At 52.7% G+C, this 27,537-nt stretch overlaps 13 protein-coding genes across 13 annotated transcripts; 6 read left to right on the top strand and 7 right to left on the bottom strand.

Moving 5' to 3' along the window:
• Positions 1–27: 27 nt before the first annotated feature.
• Positions 28–2,033, bottom strand: NCS54_00663800 (Hypothetical protein; the record flags this gene model as incomplete). The annotated part of the gene is made up of 2 exons (XM_053152088.1): positions 28–1,741; positions 1,804–2,033. The coding sequence occupies 2 exons, from the start codon at positions 2,031–2,033 to the stop codon at positions 28–30; spliced, it is 1,944 nt and encodes a 647-aa protein (XP_053008063.1).
• Positions 2,034–2,626: 593 nt separating this feature from the next.
• On the bottom strand, positions 2,627–3,346 carry NCS54_00663700 (Hypothetical protein; the record flags this gene model as incomplete). The annotated part of the gene is made up of 1 exon (XM_053152087.1): positions 2,627–3,346. One exon carries the CDS (start codon positions 3,344–3,346, stop codon positions 2,627–2,629), a length of 720 nt encoding a protein of 239 aa, XP_053008062.1.
• Positions 3,347–4,249: 903 nt separating this feature from the next.
• Positions 4,250–5,217, top strand: NCS54_00663600 (Hypothetical protein; the record flags this gene model as incomplete). Its single annotated transcript, XM_053152086.1, has 3 exons — positions 4,250–4,439; positions 4,492–4,740; positions 4,793–5,217. 3 exons carry the CDS (start codon positions 4,250–4,252, stop codon positions 5,215–5,217), a joined length of 864 nt encoding a protein of 287 aa, XP_053008061.1.
• Positions 5,218–5,391: 174 nt separating this feature from the next.
• On the bottom strand, positions 5,392–6,318 carry NCS54_00663500 (Zn(2)-C6 fungal-type domain-containing protein; the record flags this gene model as incomplete). Its single annotated transcript, XM_053152085.1, has 1 exon — positions 5,392–6,318. The coding sequence occupies one exon, from the start codon at positions 6,316–6,318 to the stop codon at positions 5,392–5,394; it is 927 nt and encodes a 308-aa protein (XP_053008060.1).
• A 1,060-nt stretch (positions 6,319–7,378) lies between these two features.
• Positions 7,379–8,260, top strand: NCS54_00663400 (Hypothetical protein; the record flags this gene model as incomplete). The annotated part of the gene is made up of 2 exons (XM_053152084.1): positions 7,379–7,479; positions 7,735–8,260. The coding sequence occupies 2 exons, from the start codon at positions 7,379–7,381 to the stop codon at positions 8,258–8,260; spliced, it is 627 nt and encodes a 208-aa protein (XP_053008059.1).
• Positions 8,261–8,536: 276 nt separating this feature from the next.
• Positions 8,537–9,727, bottom strand: NCS54_00663300 (Aldo-ket-red domain-containing protein; the record flags this gene model as incomplete). Its single annotated transcript, XM_053152083.1, has 4 exons — positions 8,537–9,128; positions 9,182–9,251; positions 9,303–9,496; positions 9,546–9,727. 4 exons carry the CDS (start codon positions 9,725–9,727, stop codon positions 8,537–8,539), a joined length of 1,038 nt encoding a protein of 345 aa, XP_053008058.1.
• Positions 9,728–10,156: 429 nt separating this feature from the next.
• NCS54_00663200 (Zn(2)-C6 fungal-type domain-containing protein) lies at positions 10,157–11,934 on the top strand (the record flags this gene model as incomplete). Its single annotated transcript, XM_053152082.1, has 2 exons — positions 10,157–10,239; positions 10,299–11,934. 2 exons carry the CDS (start codon positions 10,157–10,159, stop codon positions 11,932–11,934), a joined length of 1,719 nt encoding a protein of 572 aa, XP_053008057.1.
• Positions 11,935–12,615: 681 nt separating this feature from the next.
• NCS54_00663100 (Beta-lactamase domain-containing protein) lies at positions 12,616–13,761 on the top strand (the record flags this gene model as incomplete). The annotated part of the gene is made up of 1 exon (XM_053152081.1): positions 12,616–13,761. The coding sequence occupies one exon, from the start codon at positions 12,616–12,618 to the stop codon at positions 13,759–13,761; it is 1,146 nt and encodes a 381-aa protein (XP_053008056.1).
• An 844-nt stretch (positions 13,762–14,605) lies between these two features.
• NCS54_00663000 (Hypothetical protein) lies at positions 14,606–15,329 on the top strand (the record flags this gene model as incomplete). The annotated part of the gene is made up of 2 exons (XM_053152080.1): positions 14,606–14,794; positions 14,850–15,329. The coding sequence occupies 2 exons, from the start codon at positions 14,606–14,608 to the stop codon at positions 15,327–15,329; spliced, it is 669 nt and encodes a 222-aa protein (XP_053008055.1).
• Positions 15,330–15,866: 537 nt separating this feature from the next.
• Positions 15,867–17,116, bottom strand: NCS54_00662900 (CRAL-TRIO domain-containing protein; the record flags this gene model as incomplete). Its single annotated transcript, XM_053152079.1, has 4 exons — positions 15,867–16,532; positions 16,606–16,729; positions 16,799–16,848; positions 16,949–17,116. The coding sequence occupies 4 exons, from the start codon at positions 17,114–17,116 to the stop codon at positions 15,867–15,869; spliced, it is 1,008 nt and encodes a 335-aa protein (XP_053008054.1).
• Positions 17,117–17,609: 493 nt separating this feature from the next.
• NCS54_00662800 (DUF155 domain-containing protein) lies at positions 17,610–18,845 on the top strand (the record flags this gene model as incomplete). Its single annotated transcript, XM_053152078.1, has 1 exon — positions 17,610–18,845. The coding sequence occupies one exon, from the start codon at positions 17,610–17,612 to the stop codon at positions 18,843–18,845; it is 1,236 nt and encodes a 411-aa protein (XP_053008053.1).
• A 945-nt stretch (positions 18,846–19,790) lies between these two features.
• Positions 19,791–22,554, bottom strand: NCS54_00662700 (Hypothetical protein; the record flags this gene model as incomplete). The annotated part of the gene is made up of 2 exons (XM_053152077.1): positions 19,791–22,230; positions 22,325–22,554. The coding sequence occupies 2 exons, from the start codon at positions 22,552–22,554 to the stop codon at positions 19,791–19,793; spliced, it is 2,670 nt and encodes an 889-aa protein (XP_053008052.1).
• A 914-nt stretch (positions 22,555–23,468) lies between these two features.
• On the bottom strand, positions 23,469–24,766 carry NCS54_00662600 (Hypothetical protein; the record flags this gene model as incomplete). Its single annotated transcript, XM_053152076.1, has 3 exons — positions 23,469–24,403; positions 24,454–24,610; positions 24,668–24,766. 3 exons carry the CDS (start codon positions 24,764–24,766, stop codon positions 23,469–23,471), a joined length of 1,191 nt encoding a protein of 396 aa, XP_053008051.1.
• Between the last annotated feature and the right edge of the window lie 2,771 nt (positions 24,767–27,537).

Here is a 27,537-nt window from a genome sequence, read left to right as displayed (position 1 = left end):
CCTCAATCAAAGGATACCAAATCGATTTCACACCTTGCTTCCCTCGTATCCGCACATCCCGGTGACAAACCCAAACTCCAAGTCATTACGACACTCAACAATCCCTGGCATAGGATCCGGCTGTGCCCAAGGCGCCCAGAACATCCGGCGATTTGAGCTGCATGTAGCCCAGGAACTCCGATCCTTTACCTTGTGAAAGATCATGGTTACTGCTGCAGAAATTGTTCCTCCACATCTGAGATAGAGCTGCGTGACTGGAGGCCACTCACCACTCCCCTGAGATACCTCAAGTATGTTCGCCTCATCGGGAACTCGCTTCTGTTCGATGCAGGTTGAGAAGTGCTTGCTCAGCGTGACGAATCCCACCCTGAGATTCTTGTGGTTCTCCATCAGGTCTTGGGTTGCGAATGAAACTCGTCTCAGTTCAGTTCTGTTCCACTTGAGCCACGCAGGTCCGTCGTCGATCTGATCCCAGAGAGCCCCAAGTTGCAAGCCACTCTGTTGTCGAAGAGCTTGCTGCATTCTTGGGCTCAGGAATCCACCGAGGCATTGTCCACAAGTACATCCATACTTCAATCTCAACGTCCCCTGAATCTCACTAGCACCGGGGATGCGTTGGAATTCTTGCTTTGGTGGAGTGAAAACCCGCGCGATAACGTCCTTTGGGACCTTGTCAAGGTCACAAACAGTGACGCCTTCCAAGGCACCGAGCGACGCAACTTGCACAGAACTGAAACCTCGAAAATCGTCAGATACCACATGTGTCTTACCGTTTTCAGTCCGAGTTGTTCTTGACGTCTCCATCAACCTTTGTAGCGCTTCAAGGGGTGTGTGTCCCTCTCTATTTCGGACACTCTTTAACTGAGGCCACTCGTCGATAGCATATGCGATCGATTTAGGCCAGGTCCGCAAGGCCAAAAGATGCAGAATCGTGTTTTCCGTTTCGTCAAGTAGAACTCCGGGGTTGTCTTCGAGCTGAAGTCGCAAGTCGGTTTGCAGCAGTCGAACGCATTTAGAGTCAACCATATCAGGTCCCCCGAGCCTGGCAGAAGACGCCACTGTTGATTGTGGCACTTGAGCGAAGCGAGGCTGGTTCCAATCGTCTGAAGCCTTCAGACGCTTTGAGGGATGACTCGAGTCGTCCGTGAACGCAAACCAGCCCGAGGTTCCGACACGCCTGAACCCTATCGAACGGAAGAACTGTTCAGCAGCCTCAGTGTCCACTACTCTTTGCCCAGTATTCTCGAAATAAATCTCTTCCACGAGGCATCTTGGCTTGGCCAGAGCAAAGAACTTTGTCGACTTGCGCCGGGCCTTGTTGAGAACGGCGTTGACAATCTTGGTTCCGATCTTTTGGCGATGATGCCCAGGCTCGATTCGAATATTCTCACAGAGAAGAATATCTTCACCATCGAGTTCGCTTCCCCAAACGCCCGTGCCTTTGTTGACAGGGTGCTCTCGAAACTCTTTGCAAAGGCGACCATACCGATCAAACAGCTCGAAAGCGAGTTCCGAGGTTTGTCGAGTTGGCTCTTCCATCGCCACCCAAAACTTATGGTGGATTTGCAGTCGTCGAATCAACTTGGCGTCGCAATATCCGATCCGGTTTCCTTTCACAAATGCAAGGCCATCGATCCGTTCAAGCCACCTTAGATGGGCAAAGTCATCGGGGAATGGTAGACCACTCATGTCGGATAGCTCCTTGGTCTCTGCATCAATCTCAGCGTCCTCATTTCCAGGACTGTATTCTGTCAGACTACCACCCAGTAAAAGCTATCAAAGATACTGCGAGAGTCGACTCACATGGTGCTAGGGTCGAGATAGGTGTTGGGCTCGGGGTCATTCCATTTCGCCTTAGAATCCGATCGTAGAGACACAATGATCCTAACGGGGACATCTGCTGGCGCTCCGATAGCACCAGCGGTAGAATCAGAGTTGCGGCTTGACGGCTTCTTGGTGCTTTTGAGGACAGCACTCTCGAGGGGGCTTGCGGATCGTTTTGGTGCGACCATGTTTCGGGGCTCAGATCCCATGATGTTAATGGTGGAGCACAAACAGAAGACAGTAAAACAAAACAGAGAGGGAGTGCCAAATCTCGACCTGTTATTTAAGGGGGGGCACTACGAGTGGCGGGCAGTGACGGCCACCTGGTGACAGGACGCAAGACCTAATAGGTTTCGTGCCTAACATTTTCACAAAACCCTTGCTTCATCAGTACTGGTAGTTTTACTGTCTGGGGCTAAGTTAACTCGAAGCGACATGTTGCAGGCTGCAGCTACTAAGGATCAGTGACCGGGTTCTTATTAACTCCTACTTCATATTAGATTCTTCGACCAAGGCATTTAAATCACGACGGTGGTTTATAACATTCGGTTTTATTTTAATAATAGCATGTGTTAATGCCTGTCTTCTTTGATATTGAGCCCGATGCCTACTCTTGGACGTCAATGATACTAACATTCAAATCACTCAAGGGGCGCGCCTAATTATTTAAAAGAGTGTTAAAGGAGTGTTGATTTTTGATATGATACAAAGCAAATGAACAATTACTGACAGTTACACCATCAGACGAGACATCTCCATCTCGTCGCGCACCTCTACACACTCAACCTCAACCCACAAGGCCTCAGTTGTTGCCACCGTCAAGGGACCAGCCTGGAAAGGCACCATTGCCTTGAGAGAGACCCTTGGTGGTCTTCCTCTGGCTCTGGTGCCCACTCTCGGACTTCTGCCCCTGGGTCTTGGCCTTCTGCCCTTGAACCCTAGCCTTCTCGCGCTCATCCTTCTGGTGCTCGGCCTCGACCTGCTGACGCTCAGCGTTGATAAAGTTGGTGAAGTGGGCCATGGCCCTCCCACGCTCACGCTTGCTCACAAAGTCTCCCGCTACGAGGAAGCGCGCGACATCATTGACGTACTGCCTATTGGCGTAGGCTGCGCTGTTGGACTGCTTGACTGGAATCGTCTCGCAGAGGTCGGAGAGTTCTTGGCCCCTATCACAGGGCACCTTACCCAGCGTAATATACTGAACACCGGTCTCTCCAGGGTGTCCATTGGAGGACTTGAGGGTGCACGGGGTGTGGCGAAACGGCTTTCGCACCTCGTAGGTGCGAAAGTCCTTGTTGGATCCATCGTATAAAGTGATGGCCCAGGAATGGCGGAGTCGCTGGTTTGTTGCTTTTCCGGTGATATAAATAGTCACCTCCTCCTGCGCCTCCTCGTTCACCTTCTCTATCGTCTCCTTTTCTGCCTTCACTGCCACCTTCTCCTCCACCTCGACCGGCTCAATGTAGTCGCCGGTGGTAGACTCGTACCAATCGAAAGACATATACCTCCGAGCGGGAGCCATGGTGAATCGATTTTAGATGGATTGAAGAAAGGTTGACGTGTGTGTTGAGGCTTTGAGAAGAGTGCAGGCAAGTCTACTTCAAGACGAAGTGGGATTGCTGTGGTAGTGGTTGCTGTTGTGTGCTTGATGCTGTGAGTCAATATATTCATTCCTAACTCTGAGAAGTTGCTCATTATATACTACAAAGTCTCATAGAATATTCTCCCAATGCATGGATCCATGTCTGTGTTCCAATGGTTTTCACTGTTTTGAACAAAGAGATGGCTACGTGAGGCTATGTTCTACCCTTATGTTCAAAACTATTCACAACTCTCTTTCAAGATCAACTTCATGTCCTAGGTGCATTAAGAACAGATTCAGTATGGCAGACATCAACAAAGGCGTTTAAGTGGACAATCTGCAGTTGGCCATTGTCAATGCGTTTGTTGCCAACAACACTGCATCTCCCCTTAGGTTGAACCTGATCAACTGCAAAGCCTTTCACAAAGATGTGCACAGGTCTTGTTTCAACCCAGATTCCAACGAGAACACGCGTGTTGCTAAACGAGGCCCGGATCGCACGCTCCCCTAACGCTCGGATTAAGCGACTACGCGTACCGAATCCGAGGATAGACAGCATCCCCACTGGGCGCAGCAAGGACTGTGATTTCCTCACCTGAACCAATGGAGAGAAGCGGTGTCTCACGCATCTCGTTCCGCATCTTCAGCCGCATCCCTTTCTGGGGTAGGGAGTACATCATGGGGGTATAAATTCTATCAGCCCCCATGGCAGCAATCTCATCTCGAGACTCAACCTACTGAGTCCCATTCTTTTTCTAAGCAGTCATTCCCTACTTGTTCAAGTCTTTCATTAATATTATCGGTGTTTTCTTTCTGTCTTTTGTCTCTTAAAATCACGACGCCATGTTCCTCCAAGACCGAGCCTCCGAGCCAACCGACGCCTCCGGCGGATTCAAGCTGTACCACTACGATCCGACGATACCGGGCGCCGTAATCTTCATGCTACTATTCCTTGCGACGACCGCCTTTCACTTTTGGCAGTTAATTCGACCGCGATGTTGGTTCATGCTCCCGCTGGCCATTGGCGGCATCTGCAAGTTACAGCTCGCCCTCCCTGACAACCACAAGCTAATCTTGGCCAACAGTCGAGGTTGTCGGATACGCCGCTCGTTGTAAATCAGGCACGCAAAGTCCCGACTGGACACTTGGACCCTTCATCATGCAGGCGACTCTCCTGCTCGTCGCCCCCGCCCTCTTCGCCGCCACGATTTATATGGAGCTTGGGAGGATCATTGCCATGGTGGACGGAGAGGGGCACGTCAAGATTCCCCTACGGTGGTTGACCAAGATCTTTGTCATTGGTGACGTCTTTTCCTTTATGCTTCAAGGAGCGGGTAAGCGGGATACCCTGCGTCTTGATGTATCGGCACTGACAATGGGTTACAGGAGCTGGTCTACAAGCTGGTGGTTCACTCGAAGCCCTGGACAACGGATCCAAGATCGTCGTCGGCGGTCTCTTCGTCCAGCTCATTTGCTTCGGCGTCTTCATGGTCATGGCAGTGTCATTCGATCTATCCATCCGAAGAGCTCCTACCGTTCGCTCACTAGGAGGGGCGCCCTGGAAGAAGCACATGATGGCTCTATACATCGGCAGCGTCTTCATTATGGTTCGGTCAGTTTTCAGGGCCATCGAGTACATACAGGGTTTCGACGGTTATCTCCTCAGCCATGAGCCCTACATGTACGTCTTTGACTCTGTCTTGATGTTTTTGGTCATGGCGCTGTTCAACTGGAGGCATCCAGCCGAGATCATGATTTACCTGGGTCGGAGCACGCCCAGCTACAAGATGGACCCTGTTGCTGCAGTTTAATAAAAAGGGGTTCAAGGGGCCATGCTTACCTTTATGGCTATAATATATATGGTAGATAATCGTATTTGCTAGTTGTGTGGACGTAGTGACGATGGTATATAAAGTGTAGACAGCGAACTTGCATGAATTGATCAAGGCCATTTTGCCATCGTCAGCGCCAGTTTCTATTCGCATTTAGCACAAGCCGGTAACCTTTGAAGGCCATGCAATCCAGGGTCTCCAGTAACTCCCCAACAGGTCGTCGATAACCTCGACAATATCCCTCCCCCACCCCTCCAGGAACCAGTAATCATCCAGTTCGCGTAGCAGCGCACCAAAAAAGGCAAACAGGATCAGTGCCGGGGGCTGCCTCTGATGTAGAAGAGTCAAGTAGGCTTGGGGAGCGAATATGATGAAGAGCAAAGGCCCAGACCAAAGCCGGCTGAACCCAGCTTCTTCAAGCGGATCGATTCCGTCGCCCGAGAACCGGGCCATGAATAGCCTGCACTTCCTGAGTATCCTCAAGGCCTCTTCGTAGGTTGGTGCGTCGGGAGTGCCATCCCAACAACTCCGCAGATCACAGAGATGCTGGTCTTCGGGATTGGGGTTGGCATCTGGATCCATCTCCCCCCAGTTACCGACGGTCATAAACTTTCCAAGTCGACCGGCTTTTAGGACCTTGTGATTTTGCTTCACAACAGTTTGAATACCAGTGACCATGGGTATCCATTCAACCCCAAACATACGGTCTTTGCGACTCGGAAAGTTAGAGTGAGGATCCAGGGCGTCACTCAGCCGCCCTGAGATGCCAAACACGTATATCAGGTTAAGAGTTGACCAGATAAATAAGGCCTCGCTGTTCTCGTCACTCACATGGCTCAGGGCTTCTTGGAACCCCCTTAGAGCATTTGTGTGGTGAACGGCGGCGTCTGCCATGTGACCGTGCCTGTCTGGTCGGATGAGATATGCTCGATGCAGGGCAGCCAGGCTGAGAATGGCATTCATCACGAATGGATGCTCGTATCCCGTCTGTGGGACCATGATCTGCCAGAAGTGGTGTTTGTCGTCACCCTTAAATAGCTCGAGGCTTGTTGCAACGGTCCAGTGATGAAGGAGGGCCATGTCGTGGATACAGAAACTCGACTGCGAGAAATTTTGAGAGGTACATCCGACAAGGACCGTCCTGTAGTTCGGGTTCAAACCTGTCGAGCCCTGCTGTTGGTTCGAGTCTGGAGTTGAGGCTGCTTGGCTCGAGGCATAATCATCTCGACTCAAAGATGGCGATGGAAGCTCTGTGGGCGGCCGAGGTCTGTCGGCATATTTGCATCTCACACCCCGCCGAACACAGGTGCTACAACATGGCTTTTCTTCGCCACACTAATGGACGATGTGAGCTCACGAACTGGCGAGGCAGAGAAGGATCCAACAACATAACAGGGCATGAAAGATGAAGTCAACAGAAGAGAAACGTACTTTGACTCGACGCCTTCTACAGTCAATGCAGCCATGCCTTGACTTGGTGTGTGGCTTGCGTTGTTTCGACGAGTAATCCTCGGCCGTTTCGTCCAGGGGACTCATGGGGACGTTCTTTACATGCGAGGAAGAGCAAAGGTTATTCGGCGGAGTAGCGCTCGCTCAAGCCACAAGTAACAGTAATAAGAGGGAATGAGAACCGAGTGCAAGAGGAAGCAAGATGTATCCGAGGGAGCGGGTTGGGGTGCATTGAAGGAGTGAGGTTCCACACAGCTAAACGAGGCAAACGAGGTAAACGAGGTTATCCGAGATGCCAAGGGCAGCTCCACTCTATAAAGCAGAGGCCATGTCGATACAAGCCAAGACACGCGTATCGATGCCAAGCCTTCGTTTCTTGGCGCTCGGCGTTGAAGTTGTTACGGAGCACCGCAAAGACCATTGAGGAAGCAGGCCTATCAACGGCCGGAGAAAGAAGGAAGCCAATGCTAGGTAGTTGCCAACAATGAACACAACCACCACGCTCCTTCCAGTTTCACTTTTGACACTGAATCACATCACATGATTTCCATCAGCCCATTTCGCTCCCCAATCGACCCAGATCCTTGCAACTTAAACCAGTCACACAAGCAACATCCATCCACACGGCATCGTACACCATCTTCCAACAGCATCGACTTTACAAACAACATCACACGACATCCCCGACATCATGATACCAGAAGCCGCGATGCGAAGAATGTCTCTACAAGAGACGTCCGAGAATGATCAACCAGACACCGAGGAGCATCAACCGGACAACATAGATACCGAGTCTGCGGAACATCTATTCGAGGACATGGATACCGATGAAAACCAGCCAGATACAGCCGAGGATGAGGCTGAGGGATACGAACCAGACGACGACGGCGAGGACTAGGAAGACACCGAGGACGCCGATGAGCCCTACAACTAGAAGAGACAGCTTCAGTATGAACTCGATGTCTAGTTGGAGACCGAGTTCTCAGAGCGCTTTCTATCTCATCTCTATGGACCCCCGTCCGATGATTTAATGTCTGATACCCCCAGGCCTTCCGTGGCTCAGCACATACCAATCCCCCGAGAGAACCTCCACTTTGATTTCGACGACAATGCCCCGGCCGTATCCTCTATCGCCTTCCTCGTCATCATGCTCGAGCCAGAAGCGCCAGGAGAGAAGTGTCAGTGGACCTTTGCGATGCGCAACTATACAACCGACATGTGGCACAGCCAAGTCTTGTACGTGTCGCCCGGGCCAGAGCCCGAGTTGAGCGTCGACGTACATCATCACGACCCGAGAGAACTACCCAACTACGTCGAGATGATCATCTTCAAGGAACGCATGATCCCACACCGAACCGCCGCGAGGATCATAGATGCCTGCATGGCCGTGAAGATCCCTGATTGCGCCCATCGAGAATGTCCCAGCGCTGACTACGTTTTGGATGTTGTCGCCGAGTTGGAGAGGCTCGGGGCAATCGACCTATTTGACATGCACGAGTTGTTGACCCAGACGGCAAAGTTTGGTATCAATCCGCTCGAATCGGACGAGGAGGTGGTGGAAGGGGGTGAATAGACTTGGGATGATAGTTGATGAGTCTAGGTAAAAGAATTGAAGAAATTGTCACTGCCTCGTACCAGACTTTACATGAGAATTAGATGAACTGCAGGGTGCTAGAGAAGTCAAAATGAATCATTTACTTGGATTATTCCTCGTCACCAAGACTGCTATCGTATTATACGATAAAGACGGTTTATAAAGGCCTACTAAGGATACTTAACTATTATACCTAATTATCTACCTAATTTGTGCTTCCTACTAAGTTAACATTTCGAGTGTCTGCTCCCTCAATCAGACCTCCTCTTTGGTGTCTCTAAAATCCCAGTCCTGGAACGCAGGAGGCCGGGCACCTCCAGCAATATCGGCCTGCTGCACAAACCGCCTGATTTCGGCTTCTTCCTCATTAGAAAGCTCTATATCTAGAGAAGCCCAGTTCTCGTCAAAGTACTTGACCCTCTTGGTCCCGGGAATAGGAATGACATCGTTGCCCTGCTTCAACAACCAAGCCAGCGCCAACTGGGCAGTCGTGACGCCCTTCTTATCAGCCAGAGCCTTGAACTGGCCAACGATCTGCATGTTTTTCTCACGGTTCTCTTCACCGAAGCGAGGAATTGACTTCCACCTCATGTCCTTTTCGTCGCCAGCTGCCGTTCCCTCGACAAAGTTGGTGGTGAGAAGACCTCTGCCGAGGGGCATGGCTGCCACCACAGCGACGCCGAGCTCGCGGCACGTCTGGATAATGTGAGTTCCTTCAGCTCCCTCGGCCTCGAGCTCAAAGGGAGAGTATCCGATCTGCACGGCAGCGACGGGGGCGATCTTGACGGCTCTGCGGAGGGTGGTTGAAGTAACGGCTGACAGCCCAATGTGCTTGATTTTCCCTTCACTGTAGAGGGTCAGGATGCTACACGTGGCTGGCGAATGGATACTAGTACTTACTCTTGCAGCTCCTTCAAAGCTCTCATCGTCTGCTCAATAGGTGTATCAGGGTTGGGGTGATGCACGTAGTCTTCCAGAGTCAGCCTCCCATTAATCCCATGACCTGTGGAAGCTGACTGACAAAGATCGATGTAGTCAACATCCAGCAGTCTCAGACTCTCAGCACAAGCCTGTTTGGCATACTCGTACGAGGTGTTAAGCTCAAGAGTCTTGCTCCCCTTGACGAAACCAAATTTGGTCGCGAGAAAGATGTCGTCTCGCTTGCCTGTGCGCTTGAACCATTTCCCGATGAGCTCTTCACAGTCGCCGTAGAGACTATGCGTAGTCAGTTGAGTTTAACCAAAGATTATGTATTGGTACCCACTCGGCGCTGTCCCAAAAGGTTGATCCAACTTCGTGGGCATGATCGAGGAGGGCGAATCTCTCTTCGTCGCTGGGGACGGATCCGTAGGTGCCAAAGGACAAACCCATGAGACCGAAACCCAGCTGAGGCACCAGCGGGCCGTTCTTTCCGAGAGGAACGATATAAGTAGACTTGGTAGACATTTTGAAAGAGTACTTCAGGTTCAGTCGATGTGAAGGTGTCAAGAAGCTGCTGATCTTGTCATTCGCCTTCTACTAAAGTCATTCGAGACTTATATAGTCCGTCTCGCATTGTAGATGCGGGCTCATAAAAGAATCCGAAACCCGTCTAAGCTCCGTAAATCATGATTAACTCCGTCAATTACACAAAAAGGAGCATGAAACTCACGTCTCCCAAGTGGTTGTCGACAATCTAAGTGACAGCTGACCAATCACGATGCGCCATTTCCGAGCAGCCCAATGGGTCAAGAATGGTGCCGATCGATCCCTGCGACAATCACGGGCTGACACTTTCGTTAACTGCTGACGTTCTTTTTCCACTTCTCGCCAATCCAAAGAAATGACCTTCTTTCCGAGCCAGCGAATATAGACTATCCCAGGGTTTTATCCACCATGTCCTCCCAGGTTACACCACCTCCACCACCGTCTAACCGCAAGCCCCGGTCCAAGGTCAAGTCGGGATGTAAAACCTGCAAGTGAGTAGTCCCTCATTGGCCTTCTCGGGATTAATTGGCTCAGACTGACTGGAGTAAAGAGTCCGCAAGGTCAAGTGTGATGAGGGTCGTCCTGCTTGTCGCAGATGTCTCTCAACAGGCCGCGTGTGCGACGGCTACGGAATCTGGGGTGGAGGAAACGCGCGCTACACCCAGAGACAAGGGGGCCTCTTTGAGTCCAAGACCAAGGATGCACGCGTCCCTATCTACCCGGCCGCGTCAATATCTCGCCCTATCCAGCCAAGTCTCGCTCTGACTTTAAGCCCTCAGCAAAAGATATACTTTGACTGGTTCAAGTGTCGAACCGCGTCCAAGCTCCCGGGCACGTTCACGTCGAGTTTCTGGAACACCCTCGTCTTTCAGGCCGGGTCATCCGAGCCCGCCGTCTTGAACGCCATCCTCGCCTTGAGCTCCGTCCACAAAGGAGATGCCATCGGAGTAGGCCTACAAAAAAGCCGTCAAGATGCTCTAAGAAATGAGCAGGAACAGTTCACGCTGCAACATTACGTCAAGGCAATAAGTCACCTCCAACCACACTTCTCAACAAAGGACAGAACCTCTTGTCGCATCGCTCTCATCGCCTGTATCGTTTTTGTTTGCATGGAGTTTCTCCGAGGTCACTTCAAGACGGCACAGCTTCACCTCGCAAACGGACTCGAAATCTTAGGACACTTGCAGGGACAGTCTGATCCAAGCTCTGGCATTCTCACTCTGAAACAATGCCATGATCCAACAGATGATTGGATTGTTGAAGCATTCTCAAGACTACACATTCAGGTAGAGCTCTTCAGATACCTCTATCAACACCCATGCATCATCCTCCAACCAGCTTTTGACCCTCAAAGGACACCGACTAGTCATATCCGCTCACTCAGCGACGCCTGGAGGCAGATGGAACCGATTCTCAACAATATTTTTCATCTCACACAACAAGCCCGCCAACATCCCATCACAACAAGAGAACACACAACTCAGCAGCTCATAAAGGCAAAACTCGCTCAATGGCTAAACATGTTTGAAGCCTTCAACAAAACCCAGCCATGTGAAGGATCCGGCGATCTAGAAAAGGCCTATCAGGTCCTTCGCGTCAACCACACCATGGCAACCATCATGGCAGATACGTGTCTACACAGCGATGAATCCATATATGACGTCTACACAGACCGGTTCCTCTTGTTGATCACACAACTAACGAGATTATGGGTGGTATCCGCAGAAACCGAGGATTTCTCACTCAATTGGGATCTCATGTACATGCCCAGATCCATCATCGACATCGGCTGGATCGCACCGCTCTACTTCACAGCCGTCAAGTGCCGCGTCCACCGCATAAGGCTACAAGCAATCAAACTCCTACCATGCAGCGGTCACAGAGAAGGAATCTGGGATTCAACCATAGCAGCCTGCGTCGCCAGAAAAGTCATGGAGATGGAGGAAGGTGACTTCTACCAAGGCCTCGATCTGGGAGATGACTTTTCCGTAGAGACTCTTCCGCGGCCGCAGGACTTGGCGTTGCCGTTGCTTCCAGAGTCACGCAGGTTGAACGAGGTTGAGCTGGAGCTGTCTGGTGCTCCGATGGATAGGATACTGTTGTTCTGCAAGCAGCAGCATGGTGTAAAGCGGAGGGTTCTTATATCGCAGTATAGCGTTCTGTTGCATTTATGGGTAGATACATGATGTCAAAGTAATCTAATTCCGAGAATATAGACTGGATAATACTCATTTCGACTTGATGGAAAGCGGATATTTAGAAAGAACTTGATAGATATCCTGCTTGATATTGAAGTAGTTGGGCCTTCTCTGAGATTACTATTTTCATCGCGTATTTTCAACTGACTGCATATGCAAGAGGATTTACCAAAGACAACCTCGTTAGTTAGTCACATACTGAAGTCAGTGTGTCAACATCCGCCCACTCAAAGCCGAGTTGCACCATCATGTTCATGTCGTATGTGTTCAGGACGTTGAAACATATTGAATGATTTACGACAGCATTTCAAAGCTCGAGAACAAGAATTGATGGCCAGAATAGCCTAGATCCCAACAGACGTTCCCAATATCTTGAAGGGCGCCTATATTCAAGCTCATAAAGCACAACGTCCAGAACACTGCCCAGCCATCTCTACTACAGACCACAGACAATTTACATACCCGTTTAACTACAACTCTGCACTTGCAACCATCATATTCAATATCTCTGAAAAGAGATACAGCATCAGTGGGGCTCACTGCAGATGTGCAGCTGGCTATGCACTCATTTAGCCTATATACCACATCCTAACCACGAGATATCAAACCGACATCGTCTGTCCCCCGCTCTTCACGATAGCCTCACTTTCAAATCAAAGCAAAAGAAATATGTCGTCCCACATCTCTGCCTCTGATCCTCGCATCGCCAAGGCGCTGCAGACAATCCTCGACCGTGGAGTGACGGGCGTCTCTTTGACGGCCTACTACCAAGGCAAACCCGTCATTGAAGGCACTGCAGGATACGCCAACGTGGAGAAGAACCGCCCAGTTGATAAAGACACTATCTTCCCCGTCTTCTCAACAACAAAGGGCATCACGGCATTGGCTGTTCACATCCAAGCCGAGAAGGGGCTGCTCCGTCTCGATGATCCAATCGCCAAGCACTGGCCTGAGTTCGCCGCCAATGGCAAAGAGGCCATCACAATTGAGCATGCTCTCTCGCACCGCTCGGGGATCCCTCAGATGCCGGAGGATGTGACCCCGGAGCTCATGGGAGACTGGGAGTGGATGACAGAACGTATCGCCAACTACACACCCATCTTCCCACCAGGAAAATCCAACGCCTACCACGTGTTGGTATACGGCTGGATCCTCGGAGAAATAGTCCGCAGGACTGATCCCGAGCACCGTCCGTTCGGCCAGTTTGTCAAGCAAGAGATCTTTGAGCGGCTAGGCGTCGACAAAGACATCTTCTACGGCGTGCCAGATCCTGAACTCGACAGGGTCGCCACCTTGTACGGCAAGAATCAGGAAAGCATCGTTGACAAGTACAACCCCTTGCCTGTGTTCCCAGGTCCCAGGCAGCACAACCTCAGAAGCATGCTGCAGGCCGTGGACCCGGGCGCAGGGGCTGTGAGCAACTCAGCATCGCTGGCCCGGATATTCTCCATGCTTGCAGAGGGCGGCGAGTTGGATGGTGTGAGAATATTATCTCCGGAGCGCGTCAAGACCTTTTCAAAGCCACGAGAGGGTGTCCATGACATAGATGAGATCTTCACGGGCCCGGTGCCTTTCGGAGCCTCTGGGTTCTGGGTCAGACAGGAGGGCATGTCTGATCCCCTGGTGGGTGACCACGACAACATCATCTACAGCCCAGGAGCAGGAGGATCCATCGTATGGGCTGACCTTCGTGATAGATTATCAGTGGCGATTGTGAACAACCACATGGACGCTGGAGTGTCGGTTGATCCTGAGCCGATCTGGGCGGTGCTTGCCCGTGCTGTACGTGAGGTTAGTGCAGATCTGCAAGACTGAGATTAGAACTAGATGGCATGTTTTTTGCATGGTAATGAATCTACGACAGTTGAATGTTAGCAAACTGAATTAGCGAACTTGAATGACTTGGATAGAGGCATATGCTTAACGCCTCCTGGCTGCATGAATTGCTGTCCTCGTTGTCGTCTCATGCAGTGATAAGATGATCATTCAAGAGCCTCATCATCCAAACAATCATCAAGCATGGAGTTCAATCCCAGCTGTCAAACCTCAAAATAGGCCAGGTCGAGGCCCCAAGGCGGGTATCTCAGCTCCTCAAACCCGTGCAATAGCCAGCAGCCACGCCTATCAACTGTGGATCAGCCTAGCATTAGCGGTCAGGTACATTTTTCTTCCTATGGCTAAGCGGCGCGGTCTTTTTCGATAGGTAGTCGGCTCGGCGTCAAAGGGGAGGCGGTGTGGATAGGTAGGTAGCTAAAGAGAGAACATGGTGGTGTTGGTGAAAACGGTAAGTGGGCGGAAGAGGGACCCGATGAGTTGGCGGTGACGGGTTCAAAGAAACGGCCGACACGACATCCAATGCGAGAGATTAGTCGCCAACATGACGAGGGGGAAAAAACGGCGGTGTCGATGATGAATCGCATGGATAAGGGTCAAAGCGACCTTGGCAAAATCTGTATCTTTATTGAACCTCCGTAACATACTGTCGCCAATCTGTAACTTGACCGTTTATACTGAACCTGCGATAAGATAAGCTCCCCCCGGTTGCTGGCACCTCAAAGTAAACAATCAATCAATGCGCCGCCGCGGGGCACAAAGACAAACTACACCTCGACACCTTGATAGACCTCGACACTCACGCCCTTAAAGACGATCGCCCGCCATGGACTCTGAATCCGTCGTTTCTCAGGTCCAGCGCAAGATTGAGCTGCAGAGCCCAGACGATCTGACCTACCTCATCGCAAACGTCCGTCGCGCAGCGGCAGAGCGTCTTAACGAGGCCTTCCCGGTAGTCGAGGGCAATGACGGCGAAGATGAGCTACGAAATCAGATTGAAAAGCTTGTCAATGAAGTAAAAACACCTCTTCAACACGATTACGCGACCAATCCCTCCTAACCTCTTGTAGTACATCGACAAGACCTTCAAACTCGCAGCTCCGAATCTCTCAATAAACGGCCTCCCCGTGTCCACCGAATCCTTCCTCTCCGGCTCCGACGCCGAGCCCGAACCCGTCTACGAACCCTTCGACACGCGAAAGCGCCGCCGCGTCGCCGACCTCATCACCCAAGAAGAGAAGCTCCTCGAGGACGTCGCGGCCCTCAAACGCTCCGTACCCGGCACCGCAGCCGCGAACCAGGCCGAACAGCTACGCGACAGTCTAAAGCGCGACGACGAGCTGCTCGAGGCGCGGAAGAAGCAGGCCGCTGCCGAAGCTGCAGATGTAGACATTGACGTCAAGACGCTCGAGAGGCAGGAGAGCGTCGAGGCTGGGTTCCGCAAGGCCGTCGAGGGGTTGGGCCGGCTGAAACGCGAAATGCCCGCCGTCGTGGCCAGGATGGAGAGAGCGCGCGTCGCAGGCGAATACGTCGTGACACAAGGCCGATAAAGTTTAATATACCCAGGGCGGAAACATGATATCAGGAGCAAATTATGGAGTTTAGGCGTCTTGGATCGACATGCAGCAGAACACAATACCAATCATCTTTGAATCACACACACACACACACACACACAAGTTCAGAACTGCTTCTATTTTGTTGAGAGAACTAACGCAGTCATCATGAGGAGGAATAATAAGGGGCCAGGGAACACAAACATCTCTCTCCAGGGAAAGTCTAGAAACAAGAATAGGCTGTAACTGAGTACAGTCAATCAAGCTGAACAAATAACACGGCCATGGCTGTCTCTCTGCTTCCCACAACAACTTCAACAGCAGCAACACGCTCCCACCCCCTTTGCCCTCCCGTCCCTCCGTGTTTTTATCCTTATAATCCCGCTCTGGCATCAACCCTCAAACCCCGGTTTGTTGAAAAAACGCATCGTAAAAAAACGAGAGAAAAAATCTGGTCTATATCAAGACGCAGAAGAACGTTCCGTCTATCAATGATGGACAGCCACCCTCAAAACACATTCACTCACTCCTCTAAGCCGCGGCGGGCGCAGGCTGGGCAGCCCCGTCCTTCTCAGCGACGGGGGCAACCTCGGGGGCCTTCTCGCCCGCGGGAGCCTCAATCTCGGAGCCCTTGTTCTCGATGACCTTGTCATCCTGCTTCTTCTCCCACCAGGCGGGGCGCGCCCACTGGGGGTCGTGCCAGGGGCCGGCGTCGCTGTTCTCGCAGCCGCCCTGGCACTCGCAAGAGCCGCCAAACTGCTTGGGCAGGTTCTCGGCGTCGATCTGCTTGAGGAGCTCGCTCTTGTAGCCCGTGCCCAGAATGTTAATCTTGGACACGGTGACGGGGTCGAGCCAGCCCTTGACGATGCTCCAGACGGTGGAGAAGCCCCAGGGAGCGTTGATCATGTAAAGCTTGCCCAGACGCTCAGGGTAGTAGTTCTGAGAGATGACTGAGGCCTGCTTGACATACGAGTACACCTGGGGGACCTTGCCGATGGAGACACCCTTGAGGTCCATGATGGTGCAGCAGGTCTCAAGGAGATGACCAGCCTTGCGGGAGCAGGCAGGGAGACGGGGGTCGGCGACGCGCTCGTACTCGACAGCAAGGTTCTGAAGCATACGCTCGGCGGTGGTGATCTTGTACATGGCAGTCAAGTCAATGCCGCCGAGGGTCTCGATGTAGATGGGTCGGCCATCCTGCAGGTGAAGAAAAAAAGCATCAGCATGTGTCCTCATGATAACTCTCCCCAGCGCCGGGACAGCATCATACCTTGTCGGTCTTGTGGTAGAACTGAGTGTAGTACTTGCTGATCTCAGCCTTCTCGGGGTAGTCCCAGGTAGGCACAGTCTCGTCCAGCTTGGTCTCCTTTCGCCATTTCTCAGTGTCCAAGAACCTAGTGGCGGTCAGCCCCCCTGTCGCGACCAGCGCATTTCTCGTTCCACCGCCAAAGAGGGAGTCTCACATGGCTTTTGAGAGCTCGACGTCGAACTTGCGCGCTCGGAGGAATCGAAGCTGTGGAGGGGCGATGTCAGCATGTTGCATTCCTGCAGAGCGCATCCGGAGCTGTGGTGGCGGCCACTGCTTGCGTGTCATAGCGGGAAGCTTCTCATACCAGAGTCAGAGTGTCCAATCGATCAGTCACGCCCTCAGCCTCGAGGAGCATCCGAAGCTGGTGCACCTTGGCGATCTGCTCCTCTGTGAGGTAGCCAGCGTGGCCATCCTGCTTCTCGGGTCCCTGGGTAGGGAAGTCGTAGTTGTCGTACTTGGGGTTCACATCCATGGTGATGGTGGGGTAGTTTTTGTGTATGAGCGAAGGAGGGGGAGAAAAGATGAGAGAGATCGATCCGCAGAGTGAGTCAGCGGAACCGGAAGGGGGCTTCGGGGGGGGAGGACGGGAGATGGCGCGAGGGAGTATTGAAGGACGAGGTGAAAGGGGTGTCTTTCGTTTTTAAGTCGTCGGCGTTGAGAAGCGTAATTAACGGTCTGTCTTTTGGTCTCCCCTAGAGATCTCTCCCGGTGGGACTTCGTCATGGGTGTCAAGAAGGTTACCCAAAGTGGGCTAGCTTCTGTTGAGGAGAATCAGGTGAGATGTCACATGCAATGCATGGGGGCGGGTGGCCGTGGCCGAATCTTACCTAAGGCATTTCGGTCCCGCTTCCGGATGTCGTCCACTTTAAGCCGGACCCTCGAGATTCGTCCGTCTTGGACATCCCGAGTTGTAAATATTTACCTACTCGTCCCTCGCTTTCTATGGCGACCTCGTTTGTGGCATCATGAGGAATTCCCCGCAACGGATCACCCTCAATGCTGTGCGCCTCATCCACACTTCAGTCGCCGGCCCGCGCCCGCTGGCTCATCGGTCATTCCACTTGACGGCGCCGGCGAGCCTCCCGCGGAAGCGCAACTTCTTCACCTCGAACCCCTTCCTCTCCCAGGCCAATGACGACTCCCGCTCAGCCTCGGAACTAGCCAGGGACGACCAGACTCCCGCCGCCGCAAAGAGGAAGCCGACACGAGCAGCTACGGCCAAGAATTCTCTCCGGCGCGTCGCCATCATCGCCCAGCAGCCAAAGCGAGGCGCCTCCGCCCCAGGCAGCCCGAGCGATGAGCCCTCCAACGTGGTCAGCGCAACGTGCGTCTCCGAATCATTCAAGATGCCTCTGGTCCTCGAGATTCTATCTTCCCACGGCTTCGCAATCGATCCGGATGGCACGGGATTCGACGCCAACGAGGTGCTCCACGCAAGAGGAGTCAATGGTGGGGACATCTTTGTCTTTCCTTCTGGTACAATCGTGACATGGTCGCTGCCTCCCGACGTCGTCACCAAGCAGATCATGCGCGCCGCCGAAGAAGCGCACCCTATCGAGTCCCGCGAATTCGAGGATCTAGAGTTCACCACCGACACAAACCGAGAGACGAGTGTCCTCAAGGGTGATGTGATTGTGCTAGGTACCCGCAAGGAGCACAGGGATAACGATACGCTGGACACCACACTGGCAAAGGTTGCCTTCTCCTCGGGTCTCGCCCGCAGCACCAAGCTCGCTGTCCTCGAAACCGCCCTGACCAGCTACTTCGAGAGTACACGCAACATCCCCGAAATCCTCTCTCAGGGCGCAGGCGTCCCCCTCGGCCGCCGCTTTATCCTTCAAAAGACGGGCGAGCTACTCAGCTTGCGAGCCCGCCTTAACCACTACTCCGAACTAACCGACTCGCTCCCTGATATCTTCTGGGATACCAGCTCCGAGCTCGGCCTCGAGGGGTACTACGAGCAAGTTGGCCGTGCCCTCGATGTAAACGTGCGCATCCGTGCACTGAACCAGAAAATGGACTATGCTGCCGAGATTGCTAGCGTTCTGCGTGAGATGTCGAGTGAGCAGCATGGTACCCGGCTGGAACTGATCATCATCCTTCTCATCGCAGTCGAGGTTGTCTTTGAGCTGCGTCGCATCGTCCTTGAGTGGATGCAGGAGCGTGAGATGGCTGCGGATCTACCAAAGCATGTGCCATGAACCAGGAGGGCTATGTGTTTGTACGACTAGATGAAAACAAAATTGTACGTATATGGGTTTATGTGGGAATAGAGACGAACATTTGGGCTGCCATGATAGATACCCCTCTGCTCTGTAGATTACAATCAACTCACTCATTCATTCACTCGTCCCTTATTGTTCTTCAAGCCCATCAGCCACTTGAGCCGATTTGAGGGTCCAATCTCAAGTTGGGCAGCCAGTCAAACAGACTCCAGGATCACATATATAACATCACAATTTAGCCACCTAGTCGGCGTACTCTATGTGGCGGCCGTGTAGGAATCAAGTAGACACATTCACGCCTTGGTCGGATCTTTTTCTCCTACTACGAGCTTGCTCTTAGAGAATACAACAGGGCTATTAGTGAGAATCAACTAAAGCACCCAATACCAAACATCCGCTCCCCAAACTTACAACCCTGACTCTTCCAGCAAATTCACTACACTCATTCAATCACATGAATCCATCACGACATCTGTTAAGTACTCGCACTTTGCAAAAGTATTCTCACATACTTTACTACACCTCACACTACTACTACGACTACTTTAACAGCATACTTAACAATGGCAACCCATCGTCGGTTATTTCATCTGCATACACGCGCCATTCCATCCCATCTGGCGGCTTGAATTACACAACCAGGACTTCCCAGTTCATCGATGTCAACAACTTTGACGGAAAAAACACCTCCCCTTGTGATCACATCTCCTTTGTAGTGGTTTCACGTCCCTTTTCCCTGGTTACAAAAAAAGCCAACTCCCCAAGACTAATAAACACATTTCGAGAATCCACCTCTAAACGCCCAGCCCAGTCCGTCTCGTGCTGCTCCTTGTGGTCCCAGATTCAACACTGGGCGCCGCACTCAATTCTCCATACGAACTGTTTCTTTTTCCAACGAATCTGACCGCAAAACATGTCGCTTCATGTCGAGGGCTTCCTCTGCATCCCGGGGATCGGTGGGACCGGCACAGGCGTCACCTTGTGCGGAATATGCGGTCCCGGGGTTCCATTCATCCCTGCCCGTTGAGGAGTTGGAGTCCCCGGCTTCTGCTGAGCTGCCACACTTGCCCGGGCCGCAGCAAGCCTGTTCGCATCCATCGTCCCTTGGGGCGCCATCCCTCCTCCACCTCCAAACCCTTGAGTGCCGGGCTGGGCAATCTTGTCCGCAAACATGGTCGATCGTTCTTGGGCGGCGAGGCGGGCCTTCGCTTGCTCAAGGATCCTCTGCTGTTGAGCTTCAGGGATCACGGTGTGGTATCCTGTAAGTCCAGGGTTCTGAGTTGGCGTTCCTGGCTGTGGGGGATTGCTCGGGTACCTATTCATTTGATTGCCCATAGCCTGGTTCGGCGTGCCATAACGAGCAGCTTGTTGCATGTTAGGCGAGGGGCTATAAGCCTGCCTATGTGGCACCTGCGGAGACATAGTTCTCTGCGGCATAGCTTGGCCGTTCGGGAAAGCCCCAAAGGTGGGTTGCGCGGGTGTTCCAGCCTGTTGCTGTGGGTAGCCTGGCTGGAACGGGTATCGGGCGGCCGGTGTGCCCTGCTGCGGTGGCATCTGTCCGTACGGGGGCCTTTGTTGAGTCGCATACTGAGGCATGTTCTGGTGGCCATATGGAGTCTGTGCTTTGGCCACTTGAGTCGCATACTGGGCCGGGTAGCCGTTGGGTCGATTGTATGGAGCTGGTTGAGGAGGTCGAGGTTGTGAGGGCGGCATTGGTCTTTGCTGGGGCTGGAAAGCTGGCGTAGGACCTGGCCGGTAATACTGCTGCTGGATCGCAGGAGGTCGGCTGGGGGTGGCGTATGCATTTGCGGGTGGGTGATGTCCATAGGAAACAGACGACATGCTGGGTGTACGCTGTGGTGGCGGGCGGGCACTAGCTTGCGCAGCTGCCTGTTGCTGTTGCGCTCTAAGACGGGCCTGAACAGCTGCGTCGTCCTCTTCCATGACGCCCTTGTACTGGTCCGTCTGGACCTGCACCTTGGTGCTGATGAGAAGATCCTCCAGTTGGTCACCATTCAGCTTGGCTACCGCATACGGAGGTAGTGTCTTGATGATGAGCGCAAGTTGCGCCTTGAGCATCTGGTAGGTAGCTTGCTCGCCTTCTGAGGGAGTCGGTCCAGGAGTAGCCAGCATATCGCCTGTGACCGGATCGCTCGAGGATCTGTTTTGCGAGTTGGGGAGATTGAGGTTGCGAATCCGCTGGTACGAGGCCAATGTCTCAATCATGTCGCTGACCTCTTCCAGGATCTCGTCAACTTCCTTCTCCTCATCCGCTCTCTTAGTGCCCAGAGCCTCTTCTAGCGACGGATCAACGATCGAATCATCCCAGTTGTCGATGGCTTCCTGAATAGCCTTTTCGTCAATCTCCATGGCCTTGGCTTTGTCATTTGCCTCTTTGCTGTCCTCCTCATCGGCATAGTACTCGACCTCGATCATGTTTTGGAATTGTCGGTGGCCTGCCCGCTGCCACCACATTCGACCAGCGACACTAGACGGCACAGTCGCCCCCGAGTCGTCCTTGCACGGTGCGAAACTCGAAAAGGCTCCTCGGAAAAGCGACTCCATCTCAGACAGTTCCAGCTCGGTAGAAGAAGGCCTCTTTCCAGCAAGGCTCTGCGCGCGCTCTCGTTGCTTCGTAATTGTCTGCGACGAGGGGGTAGCATTGCTGTAGTCGAGGTAGTATCCGGATGTCAACTTGGTCGTAAAGTACGTGTTGCTCCGGTACTTGCAGGTATCTGTCAATTCGGGACGGTAGAAGTCGAGGGTGTTGCCCTTGGCCTGCGTTTTTGGCTGCTTAGGCGGTTGCAGTGGCGGTAGGGAGCGAGGGGATGAGAATAGATCACCGAGAGTCTGTGTTCGTTCATGGGGAGTCGTTGGCATAATGTGAGTCAATGCCACGCCCTGGGGGAGGTTCAAATCACGCAAATTGGTCTCATCGGAAAGGGGAAGACTGGAAAACAGACGCCTCTCTTGCGGCGCATATCCCAGGACTGAGAGGACCAGCTCGCCCTTCTGGGGGGAGGAAGGAAGATTTGCCTCGACAGGGAGCGGCTCTGCGGTGACCTTGGGATAGGCCTTTTCCCGACGAAGAAGTTGGAACGCCTTGTCCTTAAACTCGGCGATTTGCGCCCTTGTTGTCTCGTCCAGAAGCTCCCTCTTTCCCTCGGCAGATTCAACCTTGGGCTCCTTGAGGGATGCTTGGATTACAGAGACGAGATCGGCGGCGACTTGGTCGAGATTATCGTACGCATTCGCCGTTGCCTTATCGGCGATGGTCGACTTCTGGCGCTTTGTTCGGGGCTCATCATCGTCGGAGGCTTCGGGCAGGGGGCGCTTCATGATGGACGGGGTGGTATCGAAGCTGTCGGGGATGGTTAGCCTTCATCAGAGACGGGGCCATTCGCATCGACAAAAAGGTCGCAGTGCAGCCGTAGTCATGGAAAAAGATGGCGTACCTGGTCAGGACATCAATAAAAGACCGGATCAATTCCCTCTGGTCCTTTTTAGGTTCACCATTGGTGATGGCGGGCTTTTGCTCGTCGGGACCATCCTCATCATCGCGGTCGTCGTCAATGTCGCGTTTTCGCTTTCCCGGGGCGACGGGTTGGGCGGTCTCAGGGGTGGGAGAGACGGAAACGCCGTTCACCTGGACGGTCGTGGACTGCGCCATGTTGGGCGTGGTCATGATGGCTGCGCTGCTGGAGACCGTCGTCGTCGGGGCGTTGGCGTTGGCCGCGCCTCGTCGCGACACGCGGTAGCTGGCAGCGGTGGTGGATGGCAGAAACGGGTCGCTCGCTGGTGCTGGTGCAACTCCAACGCTTAGAAGGCTTCGTCGAGGCAGCGCGAATCGGGCGTCCTCATCCAAAAGACGCGCCGCAATCGTGCAATCAGGAGGTGCATCCACGACTCGGCAAATTACGCGACAAACAGCCTCGAGGAAATATCTCGATCCGACTCCTGGCGAGAATGGAGAGGTGCTGCGCTGGGGGAAGAATGTGTCTCGATCGCCAAGTACTAACTTCTCGCTGACCAGGACCCACACTAGCGCCCTTTGGGGGAGGAGGCTAATGAGCCATGCACGTGACTCAGCTCCGCCAGTCCAACCAGCTTCCGCAGCTTGTCAACGGCATCACCAACAATGAGCTGAGTGTCACCAACACCTAGACATGATTCATTTGCTTGAAAAAATTAGCCACGGTCGAGTCTGTTCGATCTATGCTCTGTCTTCTCAAGTAGGACGAGTTTAACAATGAATATTACACTTCCTTGAGTTATTATTCCCCTCCAAAGTGCACCAAGGTGGCTGCAGGCATAGCGCAATCATCATGAATGGCACACGCAATTACACACAACGGGAAGCTTCAATGCATCGTCGCCACCGTTACACGAGGTCACAATCACGCTTGAATCGCTTGATCGCATCAGGGCAAAAATAAACATGTTCATATTACCGAGCATCTTGGTAAGACGTTCGCACCATCTCACAGTCTGCTCCTCATGTCTGCTGTAATAATCAAAGCTACCCCAGTCTCAATCAAAACCAAGTCCGTGATACATACTCATGCGCTATCTGATAATTCATCCATAAATAATCGTCGCTTACTTGGAGCGGGCCAGACCAACGGCGTTCTTGCCGAGGTCGTAGACAGAGTAGTACCGTCGGAGGAAAGCATCACCAAGAATAACAAGAGGACCAACAGGCTCGGGGAAGTCCATGCCCTGGAAGGTAGAGATACAGCTGCCGGAAACTTCAAGGATGTAGTCGGTGGCGGGGAGGCTGTAGTTGGATCCAGCGAGGGTGAAGGTGATGTCGGGAAGGGTCTGGCGCTTGTCACACTCAATGGTGTACTGGCCGTTGTAGCCCTTCTTGGCACCAATCTCCTTGTTCAGGAGCTCAGCCAGAGCGCTGGGGAGGACGTTCAGGGAGGTACCGGTGTCAAGAATGGCACCAGTGTTCTCCTGCTCAGCAACCTCGTCGCCGAGAGCAATGGCGTCGAGGTCAACCTCCCAGTAAGCCTTGCGGCGGAGAGGAATGTACTCAATATCACCCTCGTAGTGGGACTTGTCAACACCACCAAATACAACCTCGCTCTCGCCCTCCTGGTCAGCCAGGTAGAAGGCAAAGACAGGGTCGTCCAGAAGCTTCTGGTTGACCATCTGGTAGAAGGGGGGGACGATGTGGTTGACAGAGATGGTGTCATAGGCCAGACCCAGAATACCATCGAAGCGACCGAAGGCGAAAGCCAGACCGGGCTCCTTGGTAGCCTCGGCAAAGTCCTGGCCCTTAATCTTGAGGTCACCGATCTGGACATCATCGTTGGAGATGAAACCCGACAGGCTACCGGATCCGTAGTGGATCTCGAATTCACTGCCGTTCTTCTTGTAGGTGGACGAGGCAGAAGAGTCGTACTTGGAGTGGAGGTAGCAGGCGATGCTGCCGCACTCCTGGGAAGGAACCCAGAGGTTGGAGCTGCCGGTGTCGAGGACGACCTTGAAGCTCTGGGGAGGGTTACCGATGGTGATCTCGGAGAAGTCTGGGGGCTGGGTCAGTCTTGGTCGTCATCATATGATCTGGGAAGCTCACACTGGGCGTTCATGAAGTTGGAGATGGGAACGGGGTGGCCGCCCTCGACGTTGATAGCTTCGGTGCTGAAGGCATAGTCGGCCTGGTTCTTGGGGCGGGCAGAGCCCAGGTACTTCTGACCGAGGTTCTGGATGTGAGCCTCGACGGAGGTGGTGGCCTGTGGTCATGGTCAGCAAGCTCAGCAGAATCAGTGTGCATCGTGGAATGGCCGTACCAGCTGCTCAGCCAGAGGAACCTTCTGGATCTTCATCTTGTGAACACCGGCCTGGGCAGAGCCCAGAAGCGCGGCGGCGGCAAGAAGAGCGCTCTTCATGATGGGCAATCGGTCGAGAATGCGACCAAGAGTACGGTAAAGGTACTAAGACGGAGCTATAGGACTCGACGACGATCCGACAGCGGGTTCGATGGCGAGCTCGATGGTGATGGATGGGAATGGGAATGGGAATGGGGATGCAAGATGCAGATGGAGAGATAAGATGGTTGGTTATGAAGCAGTAGAAGCGGAGAGGTAGGTAAGGGAATGACGGAGCTGGGGGAGAGCTTATTGCGTGTTCGCGGCCTGTTTCGGCGGCTGGGTGGGTGACCATGGGTGACCTCCACTAGTCGCACCTGCCTGGATTCGTAAGGTAAGGTACCTTGCACCTTGCGCCTTCCGGACCTTCCCCCCCCCCAATGAATGGCAGCCGGTCCCTGCGAATGATCTTGTGACTCGCCTCGCAATGACGCACCATATCGCCGAACCCGACTCCACTTTCCCTGCTCGGCAACCATGAGCATTGACGCCTTTCCGCCTTAGGCATCATGCGTCTCTCCCGCCGTGCATCCCTCAAGCGCCGTCTCATCTTATCACGGACAAGCGTCTCAGAACCAGGAACGAAAACAACAACAAACGCTGGGGCCTAGAACTTGAGCGCCTCATCCATGTTGTCATGGCATCTGGTCGTGGGTGCTCTTCTTGATGACTAATGCCGGCCGCATGAGACGTCATGAGGCAACGACCTCGTTGACGGTCGAGTTATCGACTGCATAAGCGGAGTTAGTTATTCTTCGACATGTGAAACAGTCCTGCATGCTGATCGTCCACTGCTCCGGTTTCAAATGCCATTGTTCTTTGTGCATGACTACAGATATTCACCTCTCAACAAAGGAGCTTTCATGGCTCGGTCCGGTGGCGCCATGAAACCTCAAGCTGACAAAAGCACAGCCAAATAACAATGCCATAGACGACTCTACAAGTCTATAACTACTAGTCATTTCACTTCATAGGCACATGTAGACATTTACCTAAGATCTCGGTGTTGAAGACTGGGCAGGGAGCACAGTACAGAGCGTCAAAACCACGCGCAATACCCTATATCAATCTCGTTCCGAAACCGACCCATGCCGCATCGCAAAAACGAAAAGTAATAGAGGACGGATGCATCCGAACCCATTGTTTATAGTTTAATCTTAATCTTCCTTTTGCTTAAATTCCATTGTACTCCCCAACCTGGGCGAGTTCAGCATTCCCTAGTTCTCATAGAACAGGCACCGCTCATGCTTCCAAGAATGACTTCAAGACCACCTACTCTCGAAGATGCATTATCAACACGCCAGACTGAGTGAATGGAAACCCACCACAGCCCTCCGAGTGTAACAGTCAGGAAACCGAGGGGTTAGGCGGCACCGATGTCTTTCATCTAACTAACCCCTGAGAGCGAGAACATGAGCGCGGAGTTGACTGTCTAACCATCTCGCAAGTACGTACCACAGACTAAGAGAAGGCCTACCCCGACTCTTGACCTTGTACGTGGTATGGATCCATCGTAATTCTTCTACAATATTCCCTGATACTGTCGTTCTCGACCTCGACATCGCCCCTGTGAGCGAAGAACACCAGTTACCCAACCCCGAGGAACAAACCAGCATGGAGAGAACGTCCCCCGATCTCGAAATCGGTACCGGAGCCTCAAAGTATAGCTACGAGTACTACTCATAGGAATCAGTGGCTCCAATTGGTTGGATCAGGCGAGCAGTTTAGGTCCCATACATAAGAGTCGCGTTCAGCGTGCAAAACGTGTTGCTGTCCAACCCAGTTACTACCTTTCGCAGACTGGCGTGTTCCGCCTTCAGGTTTCTCTGTGAAGTGAGGCATTCTATGATCCCAAGCCATAGCCACAGAGAGCGGACACCATGTGGTTTGCCAACACCGCGGCTCAGCGAGTCCTCTTCCACATCACTGCTGGGTATACAAAGAGTCCTAGAAGCCCAATATAAAATCTGACCTAGATCAGAATCTCAGCAAAGTCCTTTCTAAATACCCTCCTCCTCCTCACGACAGTATGGAGCCCATGGATGTGCGCCAAACAGCTGTGGATGTCTGTCTCCTGATTCTCCACACGACGGACCTCCGGGTTGGATCAGATGAGCTTCTAGGGCCCCTATATCACCGGTACAATGAATTCCAAGTCGTGCATCTTGTTTATTTGGGTTGAATCATCCTGGAGAATACCCCTGGCCGCCCGAAAGAGCAAATGCTCACGACAGACAACTCAGCCTCCAAATGCAAGCCGATTGAGGGAATAGACCTGTCGGTATGCCCGTACACTCACGCCTCTTATGTGTTTTCTTGGGAGTAAGTTTTCCCTTACCCATTGGCCAGAATGCGATCCAAAGCCATGACCTGCCTGTGAGAGCAAGTAAAGGTCTTAATGCAGTCAAGAACTCAAGAGTTTGTCAATCTCGAGCTGCTATCTAATTGGAGCAATGAAATGAGTACCAAGTACTGACCTTCTTGATGTAAGTTCAAATAAAATAGTACATGTATTGGGGATAGTAGAGATATGTCATCAAGCTTCTGTGATGCCCACATCATATGCACCTAGAACAATCCAAACATCCGACCAAACATCCGACCAAACCCGTCAACGTACGCATTTGTCCAATGCGCCCATTCGGTTAGATGTAAAGTCTACTGAGAGACTATGAGAATGCAATACGCCTTAAACTCCGAGAAGCATGTGTTTCTTGTAATGGCTGGTCAGTGAAAGGCAGTATCTGCCGCATGATGGTCACGGTTATGTGACTTGCCCATATTCACTTCTC

This window comes from Fusarium falciforme, chromosome 5, assembly GCF_026873545.1.
Source record: "Fusarium falciforme chromosome 5, complete sequence".
NCBI classification, from domain to species: domain Eukaryota; kingdom Fungi; phylum Ascomycota; class Sordariomycetes; order Hypocreales; family Nectriaceae; genus Fusarium; species Fusarium falciforme.
This window is presented reverse-complemented; position numbering and strand designations above follow the sequence as displayed.